Genomic DNA, 11,528 nt, shown 5'->3' on the forward strand with positions numbered 1-11,528 from the left:
ACCACCACCACTCCAACTCCAACTCTCTCCGTTGAGGGAATCATACGGAGCCGACAGGGACTCCACAAGCATGCAACTTCCTATAATTGGAATGAAAAAAGGGGGCGAGCCGAGGAAATGCTGTATCAGGGATCTGGCGAGAGCGGCATAGGTGTTCAAACAGCCATTCAGCAGTGTCAACCTCGCAAATGGGCGGCTGGGTGTACGCGTACGTCGCTGGGCCACTCGTTAGCCACCGGTGGAGGAACCCGGAGAGGAAGTGTGAGAAAGGCGACGTGGCGCCGAGGGAGAAACAACTTCAGAGTCGGGATTCGTCCGTGTGAAGAAGACAGATCTGAAGTGTCTGAGACGCTGCAGCTTCAGCTTCCCTGAAATAAAGAAATAAATAAAGCCGAGCTTCCTGCGGCGAGCATCTCTGGTTTCCCCGGGTCGCCCCTCGCCTCTTTATCCTCTCTAAGTTCTTTCTCGCCGCGCTCACCTTTTCTCTTTCTCAAACATCACAGGAACAAATCAGCAGACAAGCCATTGTACAAGTTTTCTCAAGCTTTCAAGAATTACCACCATTTCATCATGGATAATCACAGTTAATAACCCTTCTCATTAAGGAGACGAGAATCACGGGTCATTAATATTGTTAATATCTTCTCCCTTTCCTTCTCTTCTATCTCTCTTATTCCCCCTCTCTGCGTGCCAGAGGGAGTGGAAACAAAAGGATGACTAAAAAAGAGCTTAGCGCGACAGTGATTAACCGATAGGGGTAGATGGACTGTGATGAATCAAAGTTATCTCTCAAATCTTAATAACTGGAATTAGCCCCTGATTAGATGAGCTTTGGCTACAGCGGGGAGCAGTCTGCGTTCTCACTTCAAAGAATCCCGCCCATGTGAACCTGTCGCCTCCTTCCACCGCGGAGACGCCAAGAGGCAAATAGGCCGACGGAATAAATTACACGAGGAGTCACGAGAGAGTGACGGAGAAGATAACAGGACAACAACGTTACACCTGTTCTCCTCTCGCACTTTGCTCGTCTTTTATCGTTTCCCTCCTCTTCCCGACGCGCTGCCATCCGCTGCGAGTGTCACAGTCCTCCGTGACAGGGTCATAACGACAGTGGCGCTCTCCTTCATTTGCATATGTTTGCCATTGTCACAGCGGTCAAGGAATGTCATGTCGAGATTCCTGCATGCTTAAGTAATGGCATTTTGTCCCCACGAGGAACTCTGGCCTTCGTATTAAAGAAAGAAATTAATAAATAACACGACAATCAGCTGATTCTAAAACAAACGTTGGCGTTTTTTAATCCCCCCCCCCCCGTGGAATAACGAGCGACTCATCTGCAGTCTGAGCGGCGGCGGCGTGCTGGCATGACGACCGTGTGGAATTGATCCACGCAGGGTTTCTATGACCAGAATGACAGAACATCCCAGAGTTGAGTTTTCATCTCACTCAGGGTCTTTGTCTTAGTGATCAATAGCAATCTCAAAGATCAGTTTGGGAGGATTTTTAATAGAATATTTGTCGATATCACTTCGTTCAGGCAACTTTAGAGGAGAGGGAAAGTTTTTTTTGTTGATGAGGTCAAAGCAACGCGCTCATAAATGAGTCTAAAGTACCAAACTGGATGAGTCCCACAAGTTAATCCAAATTTTGACACCCAGGCTGGAGTAATTAGTCCCAGATGTAAATATCTGTTATGCAACAAAAGAGGCAACAGCATTGAAACAGACAATTATCTCCTCTTATGGCGTTGGCAAAATGCTCTGAGTCTAACCATGTGTAACTGATGGCTTTTTCACGGGGCCTCCAGGCTGATTTTGTTTTTTCTTTATTTATTTATCTGCATTTATTTATTTTTATTTTTTTCACCATGCAGAGCTGGAGCTCTGCAGCCTGAGCTGTGTCTGAGACAGACAGGTTCATTACATGTCACCGGAGTTCAAAGTGATCCTCCGTCTACTCTGTTTATTAAGTGGCGCTCCGGCGTCTCCGAGGTATAGTAACACTCTCGCAAGTCGCGTCGCTGAGAGCGGTCCCATCTCGGCGCCGGGCTCTCTCCGTGTGCGAGCGCCGTAATGAAGAAATCAGCAAGAGGATTGAGGAAAATGAACTCTCTTTCTAATACCTCCAATCCGAGGCTGCGGAGCAAATAAGAGCTCCCCAATAACGAGGAAAAATCACGTTAGAGGGGATGAAACATATGTGACACGTGAAAACGATTAAGCCTCTCGGAAAAAGAAAAAAAAAAAGAGCGTCGGGGACACGAACGAAATCTAAATTGAGTCGGACGCAGGGCGAAGACACCGGGTGTTTATTTTTTCATGAATTGATTTTTCCACAAATGAGGTGGAAAAATGGAAAGATGGGAGAGGAGGAAATGTGAGACAAAACAATAACCCTCTCCCCAGCCTATTTGAAATCATAAAGCCGCTGTAGTGGGGAGGAGGACCGGGGGTTTGCGTTGTGTTGTGGATCTACATTAAATAGAGCTGCTCCTCCAACGTCGCCCCGCTCGCTCCTCTCTCAGCGCCGCGCTGTAATTGGTTGACTGGGGGGAGGGGAATCGCCGTTGCACCAAATATGTGCCTCATCATGAGAAACTCAGCTCAGGTGTTTTCTTCCTGTTGTTGTTTACCTCTTCCTTTTCTGCAGCTCACCTCGGATTCACTGTGTGGCATGTGGTTGTAATTAACACATGCTGCAGCCTCTGGTGAGTGTTAACAGAGAGACTTAGAGTAAGATCATGTGGCTCGCCTAATTAAAATGGACCGGGCTAGACAGCCTTTATTTATGCGCCTTCAAGACAAAATGAATGCCAGTTGCCTGTGGAAATCATCTCGGGCCGGATCGTCTCTGCCTGACTGTCTGAGCGCCGGGCTACAATTAACCGAGCATCAGCAGCAGAGCCGGGGACAACAAGAGGCTGAAAACCACTCAGTGTTTCGTTTGTGTTGCATCAACTGATTGCCGCGCGTTGGCCTCCGCTGAGCTGCATTACACTCCTCACTATAAACCCCTGCTCGGGGTTTGTGCTGTGACGGCGCAGCGGGATTTGTCACAAGTTTGCCGCTGTCACTGTCAGGCGGTCATTAAAACCAAATGAGCATTGTTCTAGAGAGGAACGCTCAGCGCGCGATGCTCCGGATGAGGCGCAGGAATAAAAAAATAAAAAAAGCTTAAAGATTAAATTAGAAAATGTTATGTCATCTGCGCGCTGACAAAGCAAAGTTGTGCTTGTGTGCGTTTCCCATGAAGGAGCGAGACAGCGATGCTTTATGTTAAGTCAACATTTAACTATTCATGCTGTTTGGATTATGCAGAAACACTGCAGAGCTCTTCATAAATCTGTTTGGATTGCTCCGCGTATAGAATCAGGAGGAGCGTTTCTCGCTTGAGACTATTAGTGTCATACAGTTGGATTCATGTAAAGCAGGAAGGCCTTCGGTGAGAAATGATCCGAAGCTGCATGTGGCTGAGCCGCAGCCATAAAGCTGCCCACTCCATCACGGCCTCCGAGATTGCTGAGATTGATCAGCCCGATCCCATTTGAGTGATTTCCCTCCGGATTCAATGCAACGCAATTAGTGGCCTGCCTGTATTTTGCCTTTGCGTTGCTCTTTGACCTTCCGCAGCGCGTATGAGTCAGTGCAGCACTCCGCCGATATGAGTTCCTCCTAACAGCTCCCTGTTATTTGCACAGCCCGGCTCCTCTTGGCCTCTCAACACGGCCCCTTCCCCGGCGCTGCTAAAGAGGATCACGGATCGCTGGCGAGCGGCCAAGACGTTGTACCTGCTGAGATGGGATGCAGCCTTGAACATCTCGCACCAGTGAAGGAGTGAAAGTCTCTTTCTCTGAGCGCTGTACTGCACAGCTCCTCTCAGACCAGCGGTGGCGTCGCGACCTCTTCGGCTCCTGATGCGGACCGTAAAAACAAAAAACTCTGCTTCAGAAGTGATCTCCTTAAGTAAGGGTTTCCAATCCAATTTTACACGAGGAGAGTGCTTAAGATTAGAGATAGTGTTTTTTATTGTGCTCTTCAGTAATAGGAGTAGAAAAGGTGAAAGGAGAGATGGAGGGAAGGAGGGAAAGAGGAGTGGAAAGGATGGGGGATCGATAAAGGCTGTTCTCTCTGCTCGTCTTTATTCTTCGTCACCGCGTCGGCGAAGACGAGGTTGAGGCGGCTCGTGGCAGCAGGCCACGTAAAGGGGGCATTAAAGCCCCGCGAAGGGACCCGTAAACAGAGAAACACTCACCGGGATCCAAATATACCGAGGACTCGTAGAGCTCGTTCGCAGCCGTAATGAACAGCAATCTCTCTCAGCCGAATGAGATGTGCCGCGTACCTGCCTGGTTTGTGTGGAGGGCTTTTCATCAGGCGCCGTGGATTATCTTGACGACGGAGAGTCAGCCTGAGTGAGCAGGGCGCCTGGTCGCACTGGGACGAGCACAGCTCCCCTGATTTGCATGGGCCTTTTTTCTTCTCCCAGTTCATTTCCAGTTGAATAACTCGTTTGTCACATACATCAGAGGAAGGCGAAGATCATATGAGAGCTGGTGTTACTTTGTGTTCCACTAATGAGGCCTGTACTCTCCGCCTCCTTGCTTTTTGCCTTGCTGCCCTTTGAAACAGCAACGACGCGGCGCTACAACACTCTGGTAGTTTTCTTTCTTCCAAAACGCAGCGCTCCGGGCTGTTATCCTGTTTGTGTGTCACTTGGCTCTGTCTCAGTCCTTTGCACTTGTTTAAGGCTCAAATGGCAACAGACCTGACACAGATACACTGGCCTGTGTTCCCTGTCAGCATCGCAATTCAGATCCTGACCCGCGCTCGGCGGGACACTCGAAGGCAGATGATGGTTTAACAAGTTTCGTAGAACTGAGGCATGAAAAAGAAACAGCAGTGCCAGAGAGGAAAGTAAACCACCTCATAGATTCCTCTAAACTAAGGAACTGTCACATAAATAGCCGAGGATGTAGCAAACAAGAAAGTAAAACCAGAAACCCTCTTACGACTTGCTCAGCAGAAATATCAGGCGGAACAAAAACATGTCACATTCTTAAGGTTCATGCCCAAACTCCACCTGCTGATTAACGCCACAGTCCAACTCTACGTTCCCACAGTGTGTCCTGAAGTCTCATCCTGCTTTAATCACATCGTTGGACCACAAAGAGGAACCCGAGGCCTCGTTACAGGAAGACTGCTTGTCCTGTGTTAAGTTTTAAAGATGGAAAATAAACTCCCTTACCGCGCGGCCGTGTCCTGTCTCATCTCGGCTTAAGAAATCCAAACCGGGATTGTAAACTCGAGTCTTTAATCGGCGCTCGACTGCCTGTATCCATGACGACTGCCTCACTAACTGTAATAGACGGCCTAAGTTAGCAACGTGAAGTCAGCAGTTTGTCTCCACACGTCTACTAACAATGGTAATTCTGAATTTATGACTGGGTCGAACTTTTCGGTTTGGAATTTCTTAAATTATTTTCTGTCGTGCCAAAAATCCTAAAGGAAGAGGAAGTTTCATTCAGTGCATTTAACTCTGCTGGATTTGTCTCGTGAATGGAAGATCAGACCGACTGTTTATGTTCATGCTGCTTTTCAGCATGTAGATCATCTTTTCTTTGTTGTGGGGTTGAATTGAGAACAAACCATGGCAGCATGTTGGTTCTGATGAAGAATTTAAATAACACGCTCCTGACTATGAAGGTTTGTCCTGCATGGAGACCGTTGCCGTGCTCACGCAGGGGTCTTACTGAATAATTAACGAGGAGTATTTTTGTCCTGGATTCTGGATTTGATGTTTACGATGATGTCTGATGTGTGTGAACACACTCGGTAACTCCTCAGCAGATCCGTCAGGACGCCGGATCCTGACTAACAGATATAAGTGAAGCTCTGATCTGGTTAATGACGTGAACAGCGTTTGATGTGCAGACGGTCAGAAGCTGCAGCTCGGTGTTTCCAGGCTGCCGGACTGTTGAGCGTCGACGTGTCGGCGCTTTGCAAAAGCTCGGGTAGAACTTTCAGTCGTCGTTCCAGGAGGTGCATCTTTTCTTTTTGCTTTTTTTTTTTTTAAGGTAACCAACCCCATTCTCCTTTTTAAAATGGGCGCTTAGAAGTCGAAAATTGCCAACATCAAGAGCTTCCCTGAATTAGGATGCCCCGCAATGGAAGTGTGTTATATAATGCCATGACTGGAGGGAGAGGGAAAGTAGAGCACAGGGGTAGAGATTAAAAAAAGTTTCTGCATAAAGAGAAGGGGGGGAGGAAAAGATGAGCATGAAAGGGAAAAGGGAGGCGAGGGAGAGACAGAGGAGATAGAAATACGGAATAATGAAAAAGAGTAGGGGGATTAGGTCAGGCAGGAGTGAGGGTCCACTCTGCAGCCTCGAGGCTTCACAGGCTGTAGGAGGCTGGTCAGTCCTCCTCCTCCTCCTCCTCCTCCTCCTCCTTCTCTCTTTTTTCATTTGGATAATGGAGCATTCCCTTAATTGGCAGAGCACAGTTTAGGCCGAGGTTTGTTTGCCAACACGTCAGAGTAGAATTATTTCCACTACATTTACGGCACAGTGTTGTTCAGCTCTCTCATTAAAACCACAGCCTCCTCCTGCCCGGATAGAGCGTTCTGCGGAAATCTCCAGAAAGAGGCCAAACACCACAGGAAAAAAAAAAAAAAAAGAAAGAATAAAACACATTTATCTCAGCATCCCCCAGCCAGCTTGTAAAAGAAGAGACAGAAACTTCTCTATCTGTTTACTGTTATTGTTTTTCTCCAATCATAAACCCTCACTTCTGGCTGCTTTCCCTCCTTCTCTCTTATCGAAAGAGTTATGCATCGAGCTCGCATGATCTGTATCTTTAAATCTGATTGAGGGTATTTGCAGGGGGTGTTATTGGATTTCGGTGTTATTGTCTCACCTTTTCCCTTCTGCGTTTTTTAATGTTGGGATGGATATCCGCTCCAGCAGCACTGATCTCACTGTTCTGCTCATTAGTCTGGATTCGCAGAGCCTAGTGCTTCGCAACAATAAGACATGCACTTCTGTAGTCCAGCCATTACCGAGTTTAACAATGTGCACCAGCCAGAAAAGTCCATTATTTCTGCAGCTCATCATCTCAAGCATCCACACGAGACAAAGGGTCTGTGAAACTGCTTCATTGCAAAGGGCCATCTATCACTTAAGTCAGGAGCGCCGAGTAAAAAAACATATGTGGTGTAGATACCACATACTGTGTGCTCTGGAAGCATATGGAGGAATGAGAGCGGGGCTCGGTATCAAACTTTTTTCCAAAACGTGCCTCTAATGAGAATCGTCCGTGAAGTTCTCGGACGCGTTCTCGTTGTTGTTCGTTCATTAGATCCCGATTTAAATAAGTAAATAAAACCTCGCCGTTGTTCTTGGCTTCAAAATGTGAAGAATCAGAAAAGTACCGCTGGCAAAACTTGGGTATCACTTTGGCACTTTTATCGGATAACTCCAGATGATACCAAGAGACAGACACAAAGGCAGAGTGGTGGAAACGCTCATGAAGTGAGACGCGGCTTCATTTTTCAAAAGTACGAGCGCTCGGAGGGGGAGCAGCTGCTACTTTAACAGACCTGTCATTGAAATCAAAGGCCCTAATCAAAACCTTATCAATTAATTGATCTTTCCTCTTGTGCTTTGCCAAGAGTGCAATTGAGATTCCCCCCTGACTCTTGCCCCTTCAACGGCGAGTCATGCTCTACAACATAAACTGTGTTCATTAGCAATGATCAAGGAATCCTCTAATCTGAGCCGAGCTGTGATATGACGGCTGTTTCCTCCTGACTTAGTTGGTTTGCAGGACGACTCTCCCCGGTTGCTTTTCAAACGGCGCTGGTGAACTCGCGCGTCTTTGTACAATCAAACAATGCACTTTAACTTTGATCCTGACTGTACTTCTAACGCTTTGCCTCCGATCCTGTGTTTTCTCTCGCAGGGTAACCAAGAGGCCACCAACCCCCCAGAAGCGATGGCCCAGCCGTACACCCCAGCCCAGTACCCACCACCCCCACAGAATGGCATCCCCGCAGAGTTTGCGGCACCGCACCCGCTTCCGACACAGGACTACACCGGACAGAGCCGGGTCCCCGAGCACGCCATGACCCTGTACACGCCCACACAGACGCACAGCGAGCCGGCCGGCACTGACAACAGCACGCCCGCCATCACCGCCACCACGACCGCACCGGTCAGTGTCCTTCATCACCTGCAAACACTGTTCTCAACACGCTGTCAGCAAGTAAAGGACATTATTATCATTTTTTTACTTTTTCTTTTGCATAACGTCAAATGTGCATAACTCAAAGCTTCTTTCTGATTGTGGTCTGTGTATTATCTGTGATTCTAATGAACTAATGACAGAAATCAGAAGCTAAATCTTTGCAACTTGTTTCAACTCCCTGACTCGTTTCACTGAGGAAAGCCGGCTTGTCTTTGATAGTTGTTCAGTCTTTCCGTTGTCTGCCGATGCCTAAAGCCTGAAAGTAGAACTACAACTAACAATTACTTTGATTATGGATAAATATGTTGATTAATTTAATTAGTTATTTGATCCAAAATGGTGAAAAAATGTCCTCAAACGTCTTGTTTGGTCCACAACTCAAATATATATTTAAGATTTCTACAAAATGTGTAATAATAATTACACCTTTAATTAAACACTGGATAAATCATAACATACAGTTAGACATGACTTTAAACAAGGTGTCTTAATTTGCAAATATGTTCCTTCATGAACATTTTGTAGTTGCACAGCTTTATTTTGAAGGTTTGGGCAGTTATACGAGTAAACTCCACCTTAGATGCAAATTATATTTGGAAGTAATTTTCAAATTTTCCCTTCCTTTGAATGTTTTCTCCACCACAAACAAAAATGACCTTTCCTAATAAAAAAAAAAATGAGGCTCGAGACTAAAAGTAGAAATTCGGGGTAATGTTTAGAACGGAGCAGGAGGACTCTGATGTCATGACACGTACACCTGAGCTGTTTGATTTACCTGCTGTGTGAAGGAGATGTGCCATGTGACATGTGACACACCCTCCCACCACCTTGATCTTTTTGGTCGGTGAGATCAGCTAAAACCGGATCCGAATGTTTGAGACATCCCTTTAAACGGGAGATATTATCCTGTGCGTAACTGTGCCAGGCCCCTCACCACCAACAGTGCATATATTTAAATTACTGGCACTGTGGAAGTGAAAAACAAACCCGTGGCAGTGCTGCACGTCGAGATACTCCAAATGAAACATTATACGTTTCATTCTTGTGCGGTGATACTCTTGAAATGCCTTGACGTGGGATTGACTTTCAGAGGCAGGCGCAGATAAAAAGGAGTACGACTTAGCTCCAAACTTTAGAAAGACAGATAACGTTGGCAGAGATGGAGAAAAGAATATAAGACCTTCCCGTCTCTTTTAATATGCAAACACCTGCCGGGCGAGGTCACGGCGAGGCCGCGGCCCTCTTGGGAGGGATCTGGGTCACTCGTAAAGAGCGTAATAACTCGCATTTTCCTAGCCGAACAATTACCGCTCGGCTGTGAACATTTGGCGACGGCAGAAGTGCTTATGCAGCACGGGCGGTGCAGTAGCGTCGCGTGGCGCGGTATCATCCGCCCTGTAATGTCGCAGTGTTTGATTTGAAGATTTGTGTGTGACGCTCTCCAGCCGCTCCGTGCTTATGCGCCGCACTTACTGTAATGGCTGACACACACCAGAGTTTAAAGTGAGGAGAGACTTGGCAGGAGGTTCAGCCTTCCCCCTCCGACACTGTCTCTCTCTCTCTCTCCATTTGATTTCATTTCATCTGTTCACCCGCTGTGAAGAAAGCCCAGAGATGGTGGCCATGGAGAGATGAGAGCTCTGCCTTGCTTTCCCCTTCATGCTTTTTCTCTCCCTCCATCCTCACTTTCCTCCATCTTCACTCTCTGCATCCACGCTCTCCTCTCTCTCTCTCCACACTTCCACCCGTCTTTTCTCAGGCAGGACAGAGGGATGAGATTAGTGGGGTGTAAACAGAGAGTCTAATCCTCGGGGGCCGCTGGTGTAGTGTCGCCCACCGCTGTGTTCCCCAGCTTTTAATGACAGACCCAGCCTGTTTGCTCTGGGGTGCCACAGACGGGCCCGGGTGCCTTTGATTAGGGCACCCTGCAGAAACACAGATTGAGGGAGCAGATCAGCGACTCACTGCGACTACCCCCACCCCACCTTCCTCCAGCTTGGCTCAACTCTGCTGCGCTCAGCTCCTCCACCCCGCGACGACGGCGACGGCGGCGGCGACGGCGCTTTACTCTGCACATCTTCTCGACTTAAAGACTTAAAAAGAGTCGAGAGAGAGTGAAAATTCAGTGAAACGTATGGATCCTTTGTGAATTCCCCGCAGAGATCGGAGAGTGTGTTTTAATGAGGCGCAGGGACTCTCTCTCTTCTCTTTCTGTCTGTGTCTACCAGTCTATACTGGGAAGGTGGCGTTGTCCAGAACCAGACCTCGGGGACCTTTCGCTCTGTGCCATGTTCAAACAAGCTGACTTGAAAGCAGGCGACTTGAGGAAGAGAGGCAGCCCCCAACTTTTTTATTTTTTTTTTTACCAAATCCTCAGAGATGAGGGCTGCCAGGGAGAAGAAGAAGAAAAAAACTGAGCTCGTTATCTGGCTCAGTTCAAATAGTCTGAGGTTTGGTTGAATTTCATGAGTAATCATTCTCTTTTCAGATAACAAATTAAGGCAGTGGCGTTAGGGCAGCACTCAATTCCAGATTTTTCACAGCCCGTGTCGACGGCACGAAGACTTTCCAAAGGGCATTCTGGGCGACTCTGATAACATACACACACGCGTGAACACACAAGGGCGTGTGGAAAACATGAGGCGAGCACATGCAAACATTTAAACACACACACACACACACACACACACACTCATCTCTGATGAGCGGTGTAGCTTTCAGACGAGGTGCTGATGGCAGCATGTAGGCCACCATTAAAACGGGGATGACTGTGTTATCTGTAGGTGGGAGGAACCACTGATGTCCCCCCCACTGTTAATTCCCTTTTTTAGAGGATATAGATATCCTCAATGTTCCTCGACTTAAAAAAAAAAAACCCTCCTGGATTATTTAAAGGCTGCTGTTATTCCATATTTTTGTTATCGTCAAAAAAAATCCCATGATGCCTCTCAAAACTTTCTGACTTGCCTACTTTCCTGCTCCGAGCCCGCTGGATTAATCCACGTTTGGTTCTCTAGTGATTATTTGTGTGTGTGTGTGTGTGTGTGTGTGTGTGTGTGTGTGTGTGTGTGTGTGTGTGTGTGTGTGTTCATGGTAATGAAGGAACAACAGTTGAGGCTCAATGATGAGTTTTTAATAGTTTCTGGACTCCGAGGAATAAGACACACGAGGCTTTGATACACACTCAGATCAGAGTTTTTCATTTGTCTCCTGTCTTTTTTGAGATTATATAAATATAAACATCTATATTCATAATTATGTTTTCATTTTTAGATCTACAGATGC

At 47.1% G+C, this 11,528-nt stretch overlaps 1 protein-coding gene and 1 long non-coding RNA gene across 9 annotated transcripts in view; one reads left to right on the forward strand and one right to left on the reverse strand.

The window, feature by feature from the left end:
* Nucleotides 1-11,528, forward strand: part of LOC104923388 (RNA binding fox-1 homolog 3) — a 387,959-nt gene that overhangs the window by 328,637 nt on the left and 47,794 nt on the right. For 7 of the 8 annotated variants that reach the window (XM_019261510.2, XM_027284895.1, XM_019261511.2 and 4 more), the window contains one exon: nt 7,959-8,261. In XM_019261510.2, the coding sequence (XP_019117055.1) occupies nt 7,959-8,261 (303 nt within the window). The remainder of the gene's footprint in view (nt 1-7,958; nt 8,262-11,528) is intronic. The other variant, XM_019261516.2, reaches the window with a different exon arrangement.
* LOC113747018 (uncharacterized) overlaps nt 1-11,528 on the reverse strand; it is a 155,106-nt gene that overhangs the window by 7,762 nt on the left and 135,816 nt on the right. The window lies entirely within an intron of this gene.

The sequence above is a fragment of the Larimichthys crocea genome, chromosome XII (assembly GCF_000972845.2).
Source record: "Larimichthys crocea isolate SSNF chromosome XII, L_crocea_2.0, whole genome shotgun sequence".
Taxonomy (NCBI): domain Eukaryota; kingdom Metazoa; phylum Chordata; class Actinopteri; family Sciaenidae; genus Larimichthys; species Larimichthys crocea.